This window comes from Lactuca sativa, chromosome 5 (assembly GCF_002870075.4).
Source record: "Lactuca sativa cultivar Salinas chromosome 5, Lsat_Salinas_v11, whole genome shotgun sequence".
NCBI classification, from domain to species: domain Eukaryota; kingdom Viridiplantae; phylum Streptophyta; class Magnoliopsida; order Asterales; family Asteraceae; genus Lactuca; species Lactuca sativa.
Genome location: NC_056627.2, coordinates 364,688,710 through 364,711,999, shown reverse-complemented (window position 1 = coordinate 364,711,999; position 23,290 = coordinate 364,688,710). Strand labels below are relative to the sequence as shown.

The 23,290-nt window shown below is 36.2% G+C and overlaps 2 protein-coding genes across 6 annotated transcripts; both read right to left on the bottom strand.

Moving 5' to 3' along the window:
* Positions 1 to 3,384: 3,384 nt before the first annotated feature.
* On the bottom strand, positions 3,385 to 7,999 carry LOC111899114 (DEAD-box ATP-dependent RNA helicase 42). 4 transcript variants are annotated; one of them, XR_006191617.2, is made up of 5 exons: positions 7,717 to 7,997; positions 4,275 to 7,550; positions 3,979 to 4,110; positions 3,817 to 3,891; positions 3,385 to 3,679 (listed from the first exon to the last, which is right to left on the bottom strand). XR_006191617.2 is itself a non-coding variant. In XM_023895007.3 (3 exons), exon 2 carries the CDS (start codon positions 7,533 to 7,535, stop codon positions 4,296 to 4,298), a length of 3,240 nt encoding a protein of 1,079 aa, XP_023750775.1. In that variant the 5' UTR covers positions 7,536 to 7,550; positions 7,717 to 7,999; the 3' UTR covers positions 3,385 to 3,891; positions 4,275 to 4,295. The 4 variants fall into 4 exon arrangements, 2 of the variants coding, with proteins under 2 accessions (XP_023750775.1, XP_023750768.1); XR_002852776.3 differs by having other exon boundaries at positions 3,385 to 3,891; XM_023895007.3 differs by lacking the exon at positions 3,979 to 4,110 and having other exon boundaries at positions 3,385 to 3,891; positions 7,717 to 7,999.
* A 2,948-nt stretch (positions 8,000 to 10,947) lies between these two features.
* On the bottom strand, positions 10,948 to 13,392 carry LOC111899138 (homocysteine S-methyltransferase 2). Of its 2 annotated transcripts, none has more exons than XM_023895029.3 (7): positions 13,111 to 13,392; positions 12,440 to 12,496; positions 12,099 to 12,334; positions 11,879 to 12,008; positions 11,522 to 11,725; positions 11,344 to 11,412; positions 10,948 to 11,256 (listed from the first exon to the last, which is right to left on the bottom strand). In XM_023895029.3, the coding sequence occupies exons 1-7, from the start codon at positions 13,372 to 13,374 to the stop codon at positions 11,101 to 11,103; spliced, it is 1,116 nt and encodes a 371-aa protein (XP_023750797.1). In that variant the 5' UTR covers positions 13,375 to 13,392; the 3' UTR covers positions 10,948 to 11,100. The 2 variants fall into 2 exon arrangements, with proteins under 2 accessions (XP_023750797.1, XP_023750789.1); XM_023895021.3 differs by having other exon boundaries at positions 11,341 to 11,412; positions 13,111 to 13,391.
* Between the last annotated feature and the right edge of the window lie 9,898 nt (positions 13,393 to 23,290).

Genomic DNA, 23,290 nt, shown 5'->3' with positions numbered 1-23,290 from the left:
TCCTTTTTTCGACCACTACATCTTTATGCAAAGATATCGGGCTTATTTCATACTTTAATTTTGACACTTATTTTATTCTTAATTTATTAAATTATAATAATTAAGAAAATAAACACATGATTCACATAATTCACATAATACTCAAATATTTCATCATTAATACTTTAAAAGAGTTACATGGGTTAACCTAGACTATTACATCAAGGATAATGCCTAGCCTGGAAACGCGGACGTTACATCGATGAGGAGGATATGATGATGGCAGTTCTAAACCGGTTCTTACTAAACCAGTCCTAAACCGGGTCTCCCTAAACCGGTCCCGACATCTAAAATCTCGAACCTGTCCAAACCGACCAATCAGTTCATGAACCGGATCGGTTCTTCCTGAATCGTTTCAACGTGAACCGGTTTACTGGTTTATGAGACGGTCCGGTTCCCGAACCGGTTTTTCTGTATACGTCTAGTTCCACCTTATGTTTGTAGTATTTATGTTCCACCGTCCTCTTATTCCATCAAAAAGATATAATAGCTTCCATCAATGTTTTAAAACCCGGGTCGACCCGGCCGGTTCAACCGGTTGGACCGTGACTCGGGGTAGAAAGCGGGTCAATTGAGAGCGGTTTTTTTGTAAAAATATAGACCGGATCGAACCGGCCGGATTTCCGCTAAACCACGGTTCAACCGCTTATCTCGAACCAATTAAAACCGGATTGACCCGTTTTAATAGGACATGGATAGTTGGATAAAAGTAACGAACACCAAAACAACGAGTTGTTTGCGGTTTCTTCAATGTTTAAACTTTGTGGACATCAAATTATTGGTTTTATATGTTTATGCATTATGTCAAAAAGTAAAACTATATAAAAATATAAAAAAACCATAAACCGGGTTGGCCCGGCGGTTCAACTGGTTGAACCGGTTGACCCGTGAACTGGTCATCACACCGGGTCAACTAAAAACCCGGGTTTTAAAACATTGGCTTCCATCAAAATAACATCAAAGTGATCAAATTTATATTCTAACATCTTTCTTTCGCCCATTTTATGGTTATACTGACAACTTCTATAATTATATTGACGACTATTTAATCCTTTTAGCATAGATCTAATTCTCATTAATCTATCACCTACAAAACCATCATCACCATATACTTTTGTTTTTGACAAAATCTTGAATTCCCATAACCTTTACTTTATAGCCTTTTGTTACTTAATCCTCATCCACCATGATCGGATCTCTAGAAACTTCCACAAGAACGCCATGGTTAGAATGACAATATCAATAAGTTTATCTCTATTACATTATAGAAGGTTAGAATGACAATATCAATAAGTTTATCTCTATTACATTATAGAAGGAGAAAGGCCAATGTTCATCTTGGGTTAATCTCAAATATGTTTACCAATGGAAGTATTGTTTGAATATTTCAAAAACAATATTAGTGTTCGCCCACCTCCCGTTGAAACTAACGATATTACATAGTATTTGATAGTTATCACACTATGTTATAGTTTCGATATTATGTCTTTGAGTTGGAATAAGTTTCCATCTTGCAATCTTTAAATAGTCATTATAATTAATGAGAATGATATCTTACAGTATCCATAATGCAACAAGAAGAAACTATACAACATTATATGGTTTGTCGTAATGAGATGTTCCCTTTTATATAGGCTTCCACATCTGCTATGGATGGTCAAGATTTATTTGATCTAATGGCTACAACATCCAGTCTCACTTATAGTCTACATATTCACATCTAACTTTCTACACACTTCACAAACCTTCTACAATATTAAACGAAGTTTTAAAGATCTCAAGACGGCTTTTGAATAATGTAGAAGATTTCAAAATCAAAGAATTTAGGTGAAATTAAGAAACTACAAAGATGGGTTTCCAAAAACAGTTAAGATTTTTGGGGATTTTGTAAAATTTTATTTTTATTTTTGTGAACTAAAAAGTAAAAACCATCATTTCGGCTCACAAATTTGTCATGGTTGGTTTTCTGAATTTGGATCAATCTCCATACTAGCATCATTATAGCAACCTCATTCTTTAAACCTATTCTCGTTTCAAATAATACAAAATTTATCACAAAATAACAAGATAATACTTTATTTTTTAGGCCCAAAATTACCAATTAAAATACAGCAAATAAACTCTTATAATCTAAGATTTGATCCTAACTCTATATATGTAAAATGCATTATAAGAAAAATAGAAGTTAACCTACAAAACATTAGTATTATGTTTATTCAAATAAGCCATTTAATTTTTACAACCTGAGCTAAAATCATTTAATTTTATCATCTACAAGCCAACCTACATGAACGCTTTCCTTTGTTTAGCTTCTATGCAAGGCAATAGATATACAAAATCAAGCAAGCAAAGCATTCAACATTAACTCAACAACATCACTTCCTATTATTCCCCCATTAGTGAAACGGCTAGAGATGCAAGGCATCAACTTTATAAAGTTGTCTTCTCCCTCATTTATTTTTTCCTATTCCTCACATATTTGCTTAACTGATCATAGTGTAGCAAATATGTAGAAATAGATCAAGACAACGGTTTGCCATCCCTCCTCCAAAACACCGGACATTGGGAACTTTCAAAATGAGGGAGAGATGGGGCATAAAGCTAGCTTATTTAAAAGCAACAAACAACAAAGACACATTGTTTGTTAAAACTCCCCCAAGACCTCCTTGCTTATGTTTTCAAAATCTCAACAAAACTAAAGCAGGAAGCCCTTGAGGGAGAGTTAACAACCATTGCCTTTCAATTTCAACTACTCGTTTGTTTGTATTTTCATCAAAGAGGCGACTCCTATTTATAATCACAGAAACCAGACACAAGATGTTGGTGGGGCCCAGGCCCTTAATTGACATTAGTCAGTACCAAAGATCCTTATACTAACCCTTCATAGTCCATAGAGTCCTAGAATCTGGCACATAAGGATAGAGTCAACCCCAATTGGATTGGATAAAGAATAAAAGCATCTAATCTTAATAAAGGCATCTAAAACCATATCATCCCACATGTTATCGCTATGCCTTGCATATTAATTGATTAATTAATCATAATCCCAAAAGTGGGAATCCTGCATATTAAGTCGTCCTTTCCAAATTCCAACTACAAAACTTGATTGATTATGAGGCCGATAATTAAACTAGATAGTTATAGATATACAAGAGAAGAAACAAATGGTGCATTAGTTGTTGTATAAATATAATGAAACAATCCTGGATGCAGTTCCTACTGGCCATTAGCTTTAAAAAAAATGTTTCTGCAAGAGAAATCATGTACCCAGGATTATGCAATTTTTTATACTAGCAGCAAACATAATTTAATAATTTATCATATCTAGCTGTGACTCAAAGCATATCATGTTAACTCCATCTATTATATCAAATACTTGTTGTAGTTCCAGATCTCAATGGAGCCATTGTCCAACTTTTCCAGATTCTTTTTATAAAGAAAGTATCATCAACTATAAGTACAGCAGTTAATAGTTGATTCTCAAAAAAGTAGATATTACTATATTAATAAGGAACCAAAATAAAAAAACAAACCAATGGAGCTGAACCATAATAGAACTTTTAAAAAACGCATTGTACTCCCAAATGAATAAAAGAGCTCCAGCTTCATCCTCCAGTCCACGACCACAATCTATAATAACCTGCAATGCTACAAGTGTCAGATTTAATGAAGTTATAAGTAATATATCTGACTCTACATAGTTTCCTATCAAATGTCTAGAATTCCCTTGTGACTCAACATATATGCAATCAAGGTGTTTGGGTTAAAAAGGGGAACCCTAGGCTAACTTCACAACACTGTCAGTCAAGATTCAAGAAGCAAAGCAACAAAGGCCCCTTCACCCAACCAAACCTACAATCAGAAATGAATGCCCATATCAGAACAAACATCAGTTGCAGAAAACCATACTCAACTCAACACTCAAGCCTTCAGTCATACATTTTATTACAAAAAGAGAAACTCGGTTGGTCATCGCCACCTGGCAGGCACTAAAAACCAATTGCACATCACATCACATGACAAAATATGTAATGTATGTATGTGCAAGCTGGATCCTCCGTCAAGCCGTAGCTACAAAAATGCATTAAAAAACAAATAAATATAAAAATCATATCATAATATACATGTCACAATCAATACCACATTCATGATTCAACAAAAACTATACTATATATATGGCAACATCTAAATATATATATAGGTTAAAGATTAAAATGAATTAGGAGACTAGTTACCTTACAAGTGTTGGGTACTTGTCATACGACAGAGTAACGCCCCGGTTGTGAAGTTGGAAGAGATAATGCTTGTGTTGTGATGTCTTCCAGAACTCGTTTTAATTCCGCTTTTGCCCTTTTAACAGACTGTTCAGTACCTCCCTCAATAAACAGATAAAGTTTTCTCTCCCCTGGTCCCGGGATCCTACCAGGTTGAACATATTGACCCCTAGTAGTAATAGCAGCTCCAGTCCACTCAGAAATCGGGCCCAGAGTCTCCTTATGTGTCACCTTCCACCTCGCGTTCTGAGGGAAATCATTAATCTCCAACTCAGCCTCATAATGCTCAGGCAAAGAGTCCGCCTGAATCCTCGCCAGGTTATGCTGCAAGTTCATCGCAGCCGCCAACGCCGCCGCCCTAGCCGCCCCATCATTACCCCCTGCAACACCGACACCAAGTACACCTGGCAGGGAAACGCCGGTTGTCTGGGGTTGTTGACTGGCGGCAGCAAGTGCAGCCGCCTGAGCAAGAACCGCCTGTTGAGAAATATCCCCTCCCGCCTTCCTAACACCATCATCATCGTCTTCCGAATCAGACTTATCTTCTTCAAATCCATACTCTTTCGCCTGTGCTTTTTTCGCAGCCTTCCTCACTTCATCCTCTTCCTCATTAAACTTAAACCCACTTCCACCATAACCAGTCCCATGAGCTTGAACCAGTCCTTGATTCACCTTCGCCATAAACGCATCCGCAAGAGCTTTCAAATCATCCGGAACAACCTGATTGGAAAGTTCCAGAGCCTTTACGAGATCCGGCGCGTATCGTTCGTCTTCACCCGATAAAAACGTAACCGCACACCCTTTCCTTCCGGCCCGCCCCGTACGGCCCACACGGTGCACGTAGTCTTCGTAATGATTCGGCACATCATAATTTATCACAAGCTCAAGCTCCTTCACATCCAAACCTCTAGCAGCAATACTAGTCGCAATCAACAGATTGCAAACGTTACTTTTAAAATCAGAAATCGTCGATTCTCGATCCGTTTGATCTTTCGCCCCGTGGAGCGATAAACACGGGTACCCGTGTTTCAACAGATCACGAAACAACGCGTCGCATTTCTCCTGTGAATGGACAAAAATCAAAATCTTACCTTTTTCATACCATTCCCCGAGTAGCTCTAATAACCTAAGGAACCTTTCGTTCTCTGGTCTTACTTCAACTAATTGACTTATGTCTTTGTTCACAACTGACCTCCCGCCTACCTGTATTTCAACGGGTTTGTTTAAAACTTTTCTTGCTAGAACCTCCACCTGGCGGGGGAAGGTGGCAGAGAAAAGTACAGTCTGGCGATCGGGTCGGGTGTTTTGAAGGATCCGGGTGATTTGAGGTTCAAAACCCATGTCAAACATACGGTCAGCTTCGTCCATGACTAAATACGTGACCCTACGTAGATTTGTTATCTTTCCAGCACTTGTACATAAAATGTCAATCATTCTGCCAGGTGTGCAGACCACGATTTCAGCTCCGCGTTTCAGCTCGCTGATTTGTTGGGCAACACCGGAACCTCCGTAGACCGGCACGCAGGTGAGTCCCATCACTTTTGTGAATTTTCTTATGTCGCTGTGGATTTGTTGAACGAGTTCTCGTGTAGGTGCCATTATGAGTCCGATGGGTCCGTCTCCAGACATGAGAGGTGGTTGGTCTTTTATGTGTCTCAACATTGGAAGAACAAAAGCTAGGGTTTTACCTGAACCGGTTTTCGCGACGCCTATACAATCGCGACCACTCATTATAATTGGGAGTGCTTGTGTTTGGATAGGCATTGGTTTGTCATAATTCAGCTTTCTGATTGTTTCTAGGATTTTAGTTGTGAGTCCGGTTTGATGCCAGGTTTTGATCGGTTTTGGTACGTCTTTTCCGTGTATTTTCAGTTCAAGTTGTTTTCTGTAAACAGCAACTTCTTCAGCAGACATTTTTTGGATTTCCTTTACTTCGATATAAAAGTTTTTCCTGAATGGGATGTAGTCGATCTTTGAATGGTCAACAAGGGATAACTTTTCAACCTTTGTCTTCTTTACTCTTTTCATGAACTCATCATCGTCTTCATCTTCCAAAGGATCGTCATCCTCATTTTCGACATTAGGATAATCCGAATCCGAATCTTCACCAGGAATGATCCTCCCCATTGATCTTTTTCGTTGCTGTCCATTGTTCTGAATCTTCTTGCCATCTTTCTTTTGATCGTCTAAAACAGGAACCTCCAGCTTCTTGACTTCTGGTATCACCATGGAATTCATGAAAGCATCCAAAGGATCGATTTCCTCTTCTTCTTCTTCTTTCATATCACCACCATTCTGCAAAGGAGCCACAGTATCTGGTGATCTGTTAACCGTGACATCTCCATTCCCATTTTCAATGTCTCCTTTCTGTTTCACATTGTCATCCACATCCATGTCACCTTCTTCATTCTCATTATTGGCAGCAGCTTCTTCATCATCAGACTCACCTTCTAGAGTCCATGTCTTACCTGATTTTAGTTCATCAGTCTCCCCAGCAGATTCCTCCTTTTTTCTTCTTTTTTCCTGCCATTCTTGAACTCTCCTCCTTCTCTTCTCCATTTCATCATCTAATTTCCGTTGTTCTTCCTCCATATCTTCTTCACGGCTCCTTATCTCTTTCTTATCTGAAGAGTTTTCATCAGCCTTCTTCACCACACTGTTATTATCTACACTATCTTCCCTGCTTCGTCTGCTAGACACCTTACGTTCTCTCTCCTCCTTGTAATCATCATCTCTCCTCCTCCTCTTTCTATCTCGATCTCTCACATCATCATTTCCAACACCATTATTGTGATCCCTCTCAGCTTCTCTACGTTTCTCTCGCATCTTTTCCCTATCTCTTTCTTCCCTTTCTCTTCTCTCCCTCCTCTCTCTCTCCTTCTCTCTTTCTTTCTCCCTTTCTCTCTCTTTCACCCTCTCTTTTTCTCTCTCTTTCTCTCTGTTCTCTTTCTCTTTTGCTCGTTCCCGTTCACGCTCCTTCTCTCTCTCCCTCTCTTTCCTTTCCTTCTCCTTCTCCCTATCTCTATCTCTATCTCTATGCCTCTCTTTATGCTTCTCTTTGTCTTTGTACTTCTCATCAACACTCCTTTCTTTCTCTTTCTCTTTATCCCTGTCTCTCTCCCTCTCTCTACGCCTATCCTTCTCACGATGCCCTCTCTTCAAATCTTCGTCTTTCTTCAAAGAATCGTCCTTCTTGCTAGATTTATGCTTCGACTCTTCCATATCGTAGTTTTTACTCTAAACCAAAGAAAAAGAACAACAAATAAGAACCTTGTAATTTAAAACCCTAATTCCCAACATACAGTAACTATATTAGATTTCGAATCACATTACGAAGGAATTAAGCAATTTCACATGAAAGAAAATATGATTTAATGGAAAGCGTTACGGATAACTGAATTACCAAATGAACGTGCTTCTTTCGAGTCTAAAAAACTTGGATCCCTTTGGTAACCCTAATTTCTTTCGATTTTTTATCTCTTCGTACCTCAAGATCAGAACTTGAGAGTCAATCGACTATTCGAATAGTGAGGTAACGACGAAAGATGATTAGTATTTGGATTGAAGGTGTTCGAGTGTGGTTATTGGATGCTAATGGCGAAGAAGATGACCTACTTCTCCCCCCTTTTTTTCTTCTTTAACCGTGAGAAGAAGAAAAACGATTACTCTACGGTACGTCGGTATCCACAATTTGGTGACCCTGATCCAATCGGGTTTATGGATCCAATAGACGGGCATGGATCCAATAGTCGAAGCCTCGGATGTGCGATTGATGACAACGTAGGGAAAATTTGGTGTCGTTTCTTGCTTGCTCCTTTTGTACCCTCCACCCCAAACTATGGAATATTGAGGGTTTTTTTTTTTTTAAATCCTATTTAGGTTAATCGATTTAAACCAAAATTCTTGAACCATAATCAAACCCATTAAGTTTATACGTTTTCGGTTAGCCACTCAAAACCTGAATAACCCGAACCGATTAACCTATTTTTAATCCGGTTCAGACGGTTTATTTGGTTTTTTTTCACATCCCTACTTTTAACCATTTATCAACTTTTAACCATTTATCAAATGGTAGCTAAAAAATAAGTATATGATTCCAATGCCATAGAAATCGAAGTTAGACCTTAATGGGATACGATTTTGTTAAGCTACCTACGATTTGGTCATGTGGACTATGATTTGTCACCCATAAGTCCAATATATTTACACTTTGAAAAAAGAAAAATTCACACTTTCAGGTGAGTAAATTATTACTAATGATTGATTTAAAAAAAAAAAAAAAAAAAAAAAAAGTTTTTCTTCTAGTAGTGTTGTAAATGGTAGTCAAAATGTTAGACTTCTATTTGAAATATTTTAAAAATAAAAATAAATAAATAATTGCAATTAGATTATAATAAACCACAATTGGTTAGATGTCAACTGCGATTTTGTTCTTTGCAAAATAGTCAAATTGACTTTTTATACAAATGACAGAAATCGGAAGTAGACATACAAAACTACATTTCATTATGGCCCATCTGTGATTCCGATCATTATTGGGGTTATTTATTATTCTTTTGCGAATGGTTAATGAATTTGGCTAAATTTATTGTTTTCTCAAAAAAATAATAAGAATACTCATAAAAATGTCCACAGTAACATGGGATAAAGAAACTAACTAACATTTTGAATGTTTATAAAAATTATCATTATATGTGAATGCTTTGTTTCAAACTAAAAAAAATCATATCAAAAAGTCTGCTTTTTTATAATATGAAACTTGTAGTGTTCTAGACATTGATATTTCATACAACTTTTTCAATAACTACACATGTAACATATATTTGACTTCGAAGGTTTTGGCATGATATTTACGAACTATCATTTTGAACTAATATTTCAAAATCCTATATTAGACTTAAATAGTTTTACTAGCATGTGTGTTGTTAAGGTTTTGACAACCTAATCTCAAGCATCACATGTACAGTTTCTCCCGCCAAAAAAACATTTGTTATAAATGAGTCATCCAATTTGCCTTTGGGTAGTTGATTCAAACTTAAAGTGATTTTTTTTTTTTTTGTTATAAATGAGTTCATCCAATTTGTGTTGGATTCGTAAGGGCTATTTTGTTAAACATTATTCTTGGTGGGTTATTAAGAAAGAAAAAAAATACTAATTTTAAACCTCAAATTGGTTGTATTGTGTCATTCCAAAATCCATAATTCTTAATTCCTTAGAGCGGTTAAAGCTAAAGCTAACTTAGATAACATACCATAATTGATTGGAAAGTTTGTGGCACGGAAAAATTGCCCAAAAAAGAAAAAGGTCTTGATGGGCATTTGCTATGGGACGATGTGGAGTTTATGAAAAGCAAGGAATGATAGAGCATTTAATCAAACTTGGATTACACCAACAAAGGTTGTGGACATAGTTAAGTCAATGGTGTTCACTTGGTTCAAACACACGAGTATTAAAGAAGCGTATAATTGGGTAGATTGGTGTATTAATCCAATCATATTATAGTCGGAGTAGAAAAATCATTCTCTGTATACCGTGGTGATGTTTCATGATTGTTTGGTCCTATATTCCTTCCCTGCCTAGTTGATTGCTAGGTCGAGCTATTTTTCCTCTTCTCTTTTTTATAAAATTTGTTGGTTCCAAAAAAAAAAAAAAAAAAAAAAAGTGATTGGAGGAAAACTGTTATATATTGTTAGTTTTGAGGTTACACAAGAACTTCAAAGCTTGGTGTTTGTGCAAAGCTTCAAATCTTCGAATTTTGGATGTTGCACAAATTAAAGGGACATATCCCTCGTTGTCGGTAACAGTTAAATTAAATATGACGGTTAATGACGACCAAGATTTAAAGTCTAGATACTCTGCTCCTCTCTCTTGAAAGAAAACAAATTTATAACATTGCCCCTCCATCTTTTCTCTCGTATTCATAATCCACCTTATACTTTCAATGAATTGTTTATAACCATCACGTTTTATCAGATATATATGTAGTTTGCAACATTAACTACTTTTTTTTTACTTAATTTTGTTAAAACGTATTATTATGTCTATTTGTCTTGAAATGACCCGAGCTATAAACAAATCCAGTAATAAAAGTTTTTTCATTCTTCAGGTCTATTGTTAGTTTGTTACAATCTATAAATAACTAATCATACAACGGATACTCATATTAAGAAGGATAACTTTAAACAGTTCGACTGTATGCAACTTCTTATCTTCATAACATTTCTCCAGGTATGTCATATTTTCAAATAATTTTCAATATCATTTGTGCATATTGCACTTTATCTGGAATCTAAACATGGTATGATGGCCTAACTTACCTTATCTGGAATCTAAACATGGCCCAATTACCTAACATACCATAAAAAAAGTCAAAACTACTATTTCCCTCATCGCATATATGATATATCATATATCTTTAATCATTTGTTAGTTTATTAAAATGGTTTTGTTACTTACATGGTAAGACACGACCAAAATAAAAATCATTACCCTTTAATACATTTATTAAAAAACGAATAGTTTTTGCATTTAAAACTTGACAACTATATCTTGTTAACGTTAAAGTAATATAAACCGAATTGTAATCTGATTTATTCGGATTTAATTTTGATTTAGTTTGGGTTTTCATATCAACTTGTCAACAGAAATCAATTTAGAGTTACTTGATCCATTCAAACATAACATGTAAGTTATAGTAATTTTAAAATTGGTGCATTCTATAAAACAGAAGAAAGACTAAGAACCCGTTAATATGTGGTTTTGATCATTAATTATATGTATATAAATTTCAGTTTGAAGATCCGGATCTGGTGGGAAGAGCCCTATAAATGGTTCTAATGGTGTCGGGTGTAGTTCTGCAGCAACCTCCAATCAGTGATGCCCCCATCTCACACCATGTGTTCACGTATGAAACAAAATCTTCATCTGGAACTCCACTATTTTTCTATAAATATCATTCCATTTGGTCAATCAAATTGGTAAAAAAAAAATAATAAATAAATAAAGATAAAGATAAAGTAGTAGTTACCACCCACTGCTTTCGTTGAGCATCATAAGTTTCACCGCTGTTGGGATATATAAGTATCGGTTTCGTTGTTGCCTGATCAAAGAAAAGTGATAAACTCATAGTCAAAACAGTTTTGACTTTCTTGACTCATACATATCATCAGAATATACCAAATTAATACTAATATAAGAGTTTTGAATACCTTTTTTATTGTTGAAATTAGAGCAGTGATAAATGTAGGAGGGGTGCAGTTGATTCCAACAGCAACAACTTTATTGCAGGAATCAGCTATTGCAGCACATTCAGCCATGGAATCACCACTCACCACATTTACACCATCTTTGGAATTAAAGGCAAACCATGCAGGAATACGTATAATGCCTTCTTCTAGAAGCTCAGCAAAAGCCTGTTCAATACTACTTAATTATTACCATAAATCTAAACACTTTTTTGGTTTTGAGTTTGTTCTATTTCAAAATTAACCAGGTATGTTGCTGTTTCTCGCAATTTGTCCAAAAATAAACTGTGGAAATGATAAAAGTTGTGCCCATTACCATACCTGTGCTTCGAGCTTATTTGGAACAGCTTCAAATGCAATCAGATCAGCACCAGATTCAGCTAAAACCTGAACTCTTCTCCGGTGAAAACCCTTCAAGAATTCCAAATCCATTGCATCACCATAGTCCCCACTGTGAGAAGAAAGATACAACTGTTAAACATAAACACAATAAAAGCAAAACTAATATGCAACTGATAAGTGATAACAATAAGCTTATCACCTGTATTCAGAACCATCAGCCAGATATGCCCCATAACTCCCTACAGATGCAGCCACTAAGATAGGACGATGCTTGAGAACTCTACCATCATTACTACAATCACAATCACTAGAAGATTCAAGACATCTCTCATAGTATATATCCCTTGCTTCATGTGCAATTTCTACACTTTTTCTCAGCATGGATTCACCATCTTCTGGAGAATAGCCTTTTGCCTCAAACCCCTGAATTGTTGCCTGTTCATGTCCAATTCAAGAAAGGTGAGACTTGAGAGAAGGACTGGACTCTGGAGATATATGTTCATATGCATGCTATGCTAAACAACAACCACTTTGTTATACCTGATAAGATGCTGTTATTATTATATCTGCACCAGCTTCAAGATAATCAAGGTGTACCTAAACTTCCAAACAGATGAGTACACTGTGGAAAGGACACAAATATAGTGAAAATGTTCAAATTTCAGTATGCTGTCAGTTAATTGCCTAGGAAAGAGATTTTAGCAAACAATCCTCTCTGGTTGAACGACTAAGGTTACTCTAGGGTTGATAAATGTGCTTACTCTGTAGGTTACTCTAAGAAGATGAATAATAATCAAAAACCAAGTCAGTTAACTCCAAAACTGTAATTATCGACTAAGATTACTGTGATTCTACAGAAATTGCTCATCGCAATTCGCATACAAATTAGTTCGTGAACACTTGTATAATCGTTTTTTTCATTACAATATATAACATAGTACTGAAAAGGAGATTATTAACTCGTTTCAGTTATTAAGAGTACGATTACGTTCTATTTTGTGCCTAGGATGTAAGAGTTCGGCGTCACTACCAAAACGCTTCAGGAGCTGTTTCGTTATTCATCCACCTTTCTTAACAATCTCTAAAATAAACGAAAAACCTAGAAAGCAGAGACTACATATTTGTGAAACGGCGAAAAAACTCATTTCATGGAGCTTACTCATGTAAGTGTCCATTCAAGCATCAACAAAATAGGAGTGAGGTTTGTATACCTGACGAATAAGATGAGTAGATGTCAGGAGACACTTTGCGCTCCAGAGTGGATCGTTAAGGTCGGCACCATATCGTTCAAGCTCCGTCGCGAGTCCTCCATCAATTACGGCAACGCCGCCGGACTTTTGGAGGAAATCGGACATCAATGTATCTAGGGCGACGTCGCCCATTGCCTTTATTACAATAACAAAAATTCGCCTCCGTATTAATGACGCGCAAACTTTTTCTCCGGCGTTCGGCGGTGAAAATTGTACGATGATCATATGGGCCAGTAAGGCAAAGAGTCTAGCTTAAATTTATAGAAAGGGGCCGGGAATAGGTGATGAATTTGAAAGTAAATTGACTTTAGACCCCCTTTACCTTTCATAAAACGTACAAACAGTCCCCTACAGTCTACATTTTATTATCTACTAACTTTTTTTTTAGGGGTAGGATAAAACCGATTTAAACTAAACGAGAACCAATTGTGCCCGGTTTCGTTTCTAATCAAAATTTTTTATATTTTTTTAATAATCTTTTAATATTCAAAGTTTGGCCACAACACATTAAGAAATTGACAACTTTAGTCCGTTTTTTAAAACTTGATAATTTCAACCATTTTAATTATTTAGCCATTTTGACACTTTTGATCCTTACAGTCAAAACTTTAATATTTTTTCATAAAAAAACACAAAAATGGCCCGGAGCGAAGCCCGGGTTTTTCTACTAATTTTTTTTAAGGGTAGGATAAAACCGATTTAAACTAAACGAGGACCAATTGTGTCCAGTTTCGTTTCTAATCAAAAAATTTTATATTTTTTAATAACCTTTTAATATTCAAAGTTTGGCCACAATACATTAAGAAATTGACAACTTTAGTTCGTTTTTTAAAACTTGATAATTTCAACCATTTTAATTATTTAGCCATTTTGACACTTTTGATCCTTACAGTCAAAACTTTAATATTTTTTCATAAAAAAACACAAAAATGGCCCGGAGCGAAGTCTGGGTTTTTCTACTAAATTTTTTTAAGGGTAGGATAAAACCGATTTAAACTAAACGAGAACCAATTGTGTCTGGTTTCGTTATTGGTTTTAGAAGCATCTAAAACAAGTTCATTTATTTGGTTTAAATAAACTTGTTATTTATTCAAACTTAAAGTTATTAGTATTTATTTTGTTCTTTTGGTATTTTCTTGTTATTTATTGAAACTTAAAGTTATTAGTATTTATTTTGTTCTTTTGGTATTTTCAAATTCAATATACATATAATTCGGCATGTCTCGTTTAGACTTAAAGAACATCTTAGTTATTTCAATTTGGGATAACAATACTTTTATATTTTTTGATTTGTGCATATTCGGTCATTGAGTTTTTTTTCGTCCACATTTTTCCTACCCATCGGTCCTCACAACCGATTCTCGGGGACTATTCCCCTACTACTACCGCTATCACATAATACGCATCATGCCAGCATATAAACATAACAGCACATACTGTCAGACTTATCTGGGGGTGTCCGACCTACCCTTCGGTCCTAACAACCGAACTCTACCACTATCACATATAAAATATTATACCAGCATATAACATATCAGATAGTAGCAAACCTAGATGATATCACAAAGACAATCATCTAACATACAACTCCTACTGGTGGACCGGCATTGTGGCCGTAGACCCACCGCTACTGGAAGGTAACTCACCTCGAAAAGTAGCTGCTGAAAGTCTGCTTGCTAGACATCTGACTGCTGCACCGGTAATCCTTCGGCTATAAATCCATAAACATAGATTAGTCACTCATAAATACCCTTAGGTCAAATGACTGACTTACCCCCGGTCAAAGGTCAACTCCTTGGTCGAAGTCAACTTCCAGTTGACTGGACTCACCGAGTCCCTCTCCTACTATCCCAATACTAACTCATCAAGTCCCTTTTCCCACTCACTGAGTCACCCTTAACTCACTACTTGGGGCGATTAGACCGACTCGCGATCCGACTCGCCGAGTCCGAGAACAACTCGTCGGGTCCCACGAGAAGTTCTCCTACTCGCTTCCAAATCCTCACCAGAGCATCCATCTTGAAAAAAATTGAGTTTCTGGGACTATTGCTACACGTTAAATTGCTAATTCCGCGTGCAGCTATGAAGGGGTGGACCTTCTACACTTAAACCCCTCTTAACTTAGTAACAGTTCATATGACTCGCCGAGTTTGAAGAAAAACTCGTCAAGTTCCAGGCAATCTTCATAGGACTCGTCGAGTTGTTCATCCAACTCGTCGAGTCTAAGACCATCTTCATAGAACTCGCTGAGTCCACTTCGGAACTCGCCGAGTCCCATCAACCTTCCTCCCATACAGACCAAATCTGAGACATGCAACAGTTCCAAACCATAGATCTAAGCTCCTAGGGCATGCTTATCACTTAAAGTTGCAAACTTTGCGTGCATGCATGGCCCTATGAGCTCCAAAAGGCAATTCCAGGCTCTTTTGAGGTCGTACACTCAATAGGGACCTCAATCACTTCAACCACAAAGACTTTACACTTCTAAGATGTCCATAAGGTCCAGATCTGAAGTCCTTTCATAACATAGAGCATAACACACATGGATTTTGAGGTTTTAGGGCTTGAAAACCACCAATTAGGGAAAAAAAGGGGATTTAATAAACTAGTGATCAAGGTAGGAACTTTTCTACCTGAATGGAAGCTTCTCACAGTGTAGATTTCGGATCTACTTCCCCTATTTGCACTCCTCAACCTCCTCCTTCTTCTTCTAAGCTCCAAACTTCCTTTACAAAGCCAAAAATCACTCACAAGAACAATATGGGGGCTAGGATTTCGCTCTACATCTCTCTGGAAGTGTTAGGGACAAGGGAGGCCGAGTTAGAGTGTTTAAATAGGGTGCAAACATCCGGGTTAGGGTTTTACTCGTCCAACACGAACTCGCCGAGTCTGGGATCCGACTCGTCGAGTCCCTCACTTAAATCACGTGCCAAAATCGCTCCTACTCGGCGAGTCGGCCTCCAACTCGCCGAGTCCAAGGCAAAATGAGAAAAATACATAATTAGAAATCGTACCAGGAATCCGGTGTTATAGTAATCTTAACGAAAGTTGTTGGAGACTCAAAAAATGAACACGTGGATATAAAGATCGTTAAAATCTGACATCGTATGAAGAAGTTACGACTTTCAGAACACAACCTAAGCCAAACCACAAGACCTACGCAACCAAGCAGTCGGGATCGCGATGGACATAAGCATCAACAATCTCAAACACCTCGTCAATGATTGTCTCACGTAATATGTCATGAGGAAAAAACCTAAATGAGTACAAACACAAAAAAGACTTATTTTGAAACAAAAAATATTAAGGACTAAATGTGTACAAAAATATTAAGGACTAAATGTATACAAAATAAGAAATATGTTACCCTATTAAGTCATTTTTCTCGACTAACTTGGAGGAATCGGTCATAAGGACTGAATGTGTGCAATTTAACAAATTGAAGGGTAAATGTGGACGAAAAAAACTTAGTGACCAAATGTGTACAAATCCGAAATATATTGCCCTTTTATGTCATTATCCCTTTCGATTTCAAAAACTATGATGCTACCAACGATTGGGGAAATATAGTTAGCATCGCGAGCCACTTTTATTCTTGAGTTTTAAGTACATATAAGTGTATAACTATTGTCTTTACAAACCATATTATCATCTTTTTTTTTCAAAATGATAGCCCCGTATTGCGTTTTCTTTTCATTTCAAAACCAAAAGGCAAATGTTGAACATCTATGCCACATGATTTGTGCATGAAAATCAAAATTTAAAATATGGACGAAAAACATGAAGATTCGAGCATAAAGAATCTAATTATATTTAGTACTTTGTAAGTTTTAAAATTAATCAAATTTGTCCACAATAAAACATAAAGAATATAATTGTATCTACTAATTCGTAAGTTTTAAAATTAATCAAGTTTGTCCAGCTTATCGTAAAGTTATTCTTTGTATTTTATTATTCTCGTACTCTTATTTTCGAATAACTTTAAGATGTTTTGATTATGTTATTCACATCTGCTAGTAAGTTTTAATGCAAGAATATACTTACCATTTAAGACATTTCGATTATGTTATCCACATTTGCTAGTAAGTTTTAGTGAAAGAATATACTTATAAGTAAACCAAGACCTCTAATGAGGTAAAATTCTAGCCCAATGGCTTCTTCAATACCAGGCCTCTATACCTTCACAACAATAAGTTGCCCATAATACTTGAGTTTAGCTTTATAAACTTGACCTAGCTAGACTGGTTGCAACAATAGGAGATGTTGATGTTGATGAGTAAATGGAATCAAATGGGATCCTGAGCGTTTTTTCAATGCAAGCAAAGGCCTCTACATCATAGAGTTATTCAAGGACTTCATGTGGACAAAGATTTACTACCACAACTGATCTATCCACAAGAATTTGATTTACTACCACAAGAATTAGAATTTCAAAATTGAAATTATCAATGTTTGTTCAAGGTAAGGTTGATCAAGAATTTCATAATTTTGGTTAATTCAATAAATAGGGGAAAACTCACCTTGAAGGGATGAGAAGTGTATTTTGAACCAAAGTTTTGGATTCGTCAGGAATATCATCTTCTTTACTCTTGGAAGTCGGAACTATAGCACCATTAATACTGATATTATCTCTAACCGGAGGAAAAACACAAGGTCTAGATTCCTCAACAAGCGATGCACGTAAGGGTTTGGCTTTGAATCTTGTCTGAAATTTAGGGTGGGTGTGTTTTGTTCGTCTTGGTTCTGTGCCAATAGAAAACGGATGGATTTCCGGGTGATGAAGTTGAAGTTGGGGAAAAGGTTGTCGAAATCATTCTTGAAGATGGTTAATGGAGGTCGATACTCCTTGAAATGGTAAGGGGGGAAGGTAAGGAAATAAATTAAATAGATTATAGAAGAATATAATGAGTGAGTGTGTCGTATAAAAACAAAATACATATGGTCTACGAGTTTACCCGCACCTCATCTGCTTATACCCTTTCTCAAGGTCATATCTGTTGAAAATCATATCTAATAGACATGCAAGGAAAATGGCAAATAATATTGAGAATTATATATCGATTAATTGTGATAAATAAATCCAGTTATTTATTATTATTATTAGTTACTAAGTTTCGTCTAGAAAAATCAGATTGAACATTCACGATCATATTTAATTATTGTTTTATTGCTTATATATCGATTAATTAGAGTTTTATTATTTATTTAGTGTGGGGACTTTTTGGATCAACAGTCCGAGCAGTTATCTGATTTCCAACAGTTTGAGGTGAGCCGCCTTTCAGCATCTATCGGGTCGAATGTACCATTGTCGACCAATGATTTATTATGGTTAGTATTCAAGTTGTATGTGTGACTCTCACATGCGTTGTATGTGATATGTATATTGGGTGGGGCCTGATGAGTGTATTGTATGCTATTTATCTTAGTGATTATTACATGTGTTTATGTGTCTACATGTATACCGGGATGGGCCTAATGAACGTGAGGAGGAAGGGCCCATCTCATATTATCGACATATCTATTCCAAGTGGGGCTCAATGTCGGGCGGGGGCCCGATGGTTGTTGGCCACGACCCATTGTATGTTTGATATGTATGTTATGAGGTATCTTGGGGAACTCACTAAGCTTCGTGCTTACAAACTTTAGTTTACGTTTCAGGTACTTCCAGGTCGAAGGCGAAGAGCTCGAGATGATCACATCGCACACACCACATTGTTCCGCATTTTATTTGACTATGATGTAACTGGATGATTATTCATATACTCTGATTTCACTATGATTTTTATGAAACTTTTTGTATGATGGTTTTATTATTATAAAAATGAAAATTTTGGTCTTAAATTTTGGGACGTTACAATTTCACTTCATTCACAATAGTAACCAGTCCACCAATTACATAATTACTAGCAACTTAAGACATACTCGCACTAGCACCATCACTCTCAACACTTGGCCCACTCGCACTACCCTCATCACTAAGGCACAAACAATACATCCCAGAACAATTTTTTGCCTCTTAATATATCTTCTGCCCTTAGTGATCGTAACTTTTCCATTCTCAAGCACCATCTTGAACCCACCCTTGTCAAACTTGTCCGCAGAAACAAACCGGACCCCTTCAAGATAGTAGGAACGTGAAGAACATCTCGAAGGGTAACCCATTCACCACGTGTGAACTTCATATGAACATCACCTCTACCTTGAACTTCAGCTCTATGACCATCAACACAGACAACTACCATTCCTAGTAGCATTGGACGATAAGTGTGAAAGCTCTCTTGTTTCCCACAAACATGCACAGTGGCTCCAATGTCTACAAACCATCCTCAAACACAAATTGCTCAGATAAGGGAAAAGATCATGAAAATCTCTCCAAGGTTCACACTTGCACCATATCAGACACTTGCTCGACTGCATGTGTAACCGGTCTTGATTTGTGATCTTTTCATTCTCTTACATAGTGCCTAATCTCTCTACAGACGTGGCAAGGTCCGACCCTCTCTAGCTTTGAGTTAGGATTCTGATGACTTGGTTTCTTGAAGATTTGTTTCTTAGGTCCCATGTTCCTTTTGTTTTGTCCCCCATACTTGGTCTTATGACCAGATGCCCCAAATGATACATGGTGCACACTCCATCCGACTTTGGCACGCTTGTCCATGATGTGAGTTTCCTCCTCAATGCGAAGGTGTTTCATCAGATCATACTTGGATTAGTCCTCAGATTTGTGCATCATTCTCTTAGAGAAGTCTTTCCACGAGGGTGACAGTTTTGCGATGATCGCACCAACTTGAAAGAGTTTTGGTATCGAGATGGAGAGTGTGTTCAGCTTGTTGACCATAACCTGGAGTCATGCACTTGTTCCATGATAGGTTTTGTCATCAGCCATCTGAAACTCTAGGTACTTAGACACAAGGTACTTGCTACTACCTTCATCATGTGCCTTTTACTTGAGTTCAAAAGCACTCCATAGCTCTCTTGGATCTTTGACCGACGCGTAAAGATCATAGAGCCAATCAGACAACGAGTTCTTGATGTGACCCAGACACAGTTCCCCAGAATCTCTATGTAGATCCCTTTGCTTTTCCAGACCAAAGATGATCGTTGGATCCATAGTTTTCCCCTCAGCGGGAATTGGGGAAAGTTTAGGGTCCAAAACATAGGCGAGCTTTAGCACATGAAGCATGAACTTGACCTTGTCAGCCCAACGGGTGTATTTATGACCATGGAATCGGTCAATCTGGGCAAAGTCTTGGTTCATGTAGTGGGACTAGCAGTTGGGATTTAGGTGTCCATTAGTCGGTTGATTTATAAACACAAATTATAAAACCCTTTAAGATTGTTGAAAATCAGATCTAATAGACACACAAGGAAATCGAGAAATAATATTGACAATTATATGTCGATTAATTACGATAAATAAATCCAATTATTATTATTATTAGTTACCAAGTTTCGTACAGAAAATCAGATTGATCCTTCACGCTCATATCTAATTATAAGAAAGGAGTAGAAGCAAGTTGTCTTGTTATTGGACGAAAATACAAACGAAACAATATTAATAATGTAAAACCGACCTGGTGATGGTTGATCTTGATCGTAGAATAACTGCACGGATCAGACTCCTGTCCTTAAAGGTTTTGACTTCGCTTCTATCGGCTGTAAACAACATAGTAAAACCCCAAAATTTAATACAGATTTACCGAGTTTCCAACAACAATGGAAAACGATAAACACAAAGTGAAAACCGAGAAACCAGAAGAAATCATAGAGAGAGAGAGCTTCGAAATTCGTATATACAATACGGCTCCCAGACGGCTGTATTTATAGGTATTGAAACCCTAGAAGGCAATATAGGGGCCCCTCATGGGTCGGCCTCCTAGAAACCCTAGCGCGACGACTTACTCTCCAAGCTAGCCGTTTTCTATGCCTTATAGAATATAAGTCAACCATTTGACCAGATCGGTCAAACACTTAACTTAAACTTCGCCAAAAATAAAGCTCCCAGCAACCGATGCATCGTGCAAAGTGCACCTAAATCACGCCATTTCACGCACTCGCGGCGTCGACTAGTGCTAGGCTAGGCTAGGCCCACATGTGTGGGTTTGGCCTATTCCTTTGATCCACTAAAGCTTTTGAAGGCATATCAAAGGAAAAGACTTACAAACTTACACAATGTTTCTTCTTCCACCAATGTGGGATAAAGGAAAATAGCTAACTTGCTATTATACCCTCATAATTTCTAACAATATCTCACATGGAAGGTGTGATGGGAATAAGAAAACGGATTTGGGGTGTTTTTTTAGTTTTTTTGTACGTGAGTGAGAGAGAGAGAGAGAGAGAGAGAGAAAATAGAGAGAGTGTGAGACTTTTCTATTGTTATAATTATTAAAATATTAAAATAGATATTAAAAATGTAAAAATAAAAATAAATGGGTATAATAGTCATTTTAATTTTCGGAGGGACCATTTATACATTGAAACATGGCCAAAAGAACCATGAAGTCAAAAAAGTCGAGGTTTTGACGAAAACCCCAAAAAAAAATACATACTGCAATAACTATTTTTACAGTTTTGTAAAAATTATACAATGAATTTGAAATTATATTAACTTTAAATCCCTCTTAAAGTTCATAAAATGCACAAATAGTCCATGTATTTCACTATTCTACCAATTTAGAGGTGTAGGCAAAAATCGATTCAAACTAAATCAAAGAACCATGAGGACGTAACTATATTCAAATTAGTGGTTTGGTCTAGATATTTTTAAAACGAGTTTATGGCTTGGTTCGGTCTAAATCAAAAAATAATATTTTATAAAAATTTTCAAATCTAAAAAAATATCGTTTGAAATAACTAAGAATCAGAATATAAAATTTATACTTTTCCAATATAAAATCAAAGATAAAGTATCAATAAGAAATCATAAAGATCAAGTCAAAGCATAACAAATGGAATTAAATTAGTAATTCACAAGATTAAAAATAATGAGCTTGTCCAAAATGAAACTTATCATAAAATTATTTTTATTCTCTTAATCTCGAGTCATTTAATCTTTACAAGCTTTGATCATAGAATATAGTTTTTGCTCTTCTTCTCATGTGTTCATTTTTACTACACAATTCAGAAAAAAAAAAAAAATATCTTGTACATTCAAGGTGTTTAAGTACCATTTAGTAAAAATGAAATGTTAACCACCATAAAATTGACCTAGTGCAGACCGGTCCAAAATGGGGAGGTTTCTAAATCATACAAATTTCAATATTGGGAGTATATATCCTTAAAAAATGTGAACAATGATAAATTTGTAAAGTAATAACTTTCTATGCAATAAATAAAAGTGATTATGAAGCATGTTAATATTGTAAATCATTTTAAATAACGCATATAACTTTCTTCCAATGCGGTCATTTTGAGTCAAAATGATGGTAATTACAATATCATATGTTGAACGTAAAGGTACGGCGCCTCAGCCATGGATTGAGGGTAAACGTCGTTACAATTTCAATATAAAAAACAAATATATACTTTACATGGATCTATCAACACGATCTTAAAGATCACGAGTCAAAATCTCATTCCCCTTTACCTTTCTTATGTGGTTAGTTGTCAACCATGAAACTACAACTACTTAAAATGCAAGCTACTCAAAACAATGAGGTAAATTGGTAATCTTAAAATTACATGTTCAACAAACCATGATTGAGAAATTTGATGTGCACAAGTCAACAAACACCTTACACGCCTAAAATAAGATACGTTGCCCCTCCTACTTTCCTTAGCTTTAACAACTTATAAAAATATAAAAATGTTCATTTGTTAAAAACTATCATAGTTGACAAATATAAAATTATATAACAAGATATTCAAATATAAAACTAAAGATAAGGTATATGAAAAAAAAAAAAAACTAATATTTATGTCATCCCGCGTTTTGCGGCGGAAAACTCATTTGTTAATAATAAAAACGAAACATAACTTTGATGCACATAATAACTAATTTGTAATTGGTGTGTAGAACGTGATTTACAAATGCTCGTAGTCCACATATTATACTATATAAAGTGGACCGGAAAAATATCAAAATAAAATTTTGATCCAAACAATTATGTATGGAGAAGACGGACGAAAATAAAGTTTGATA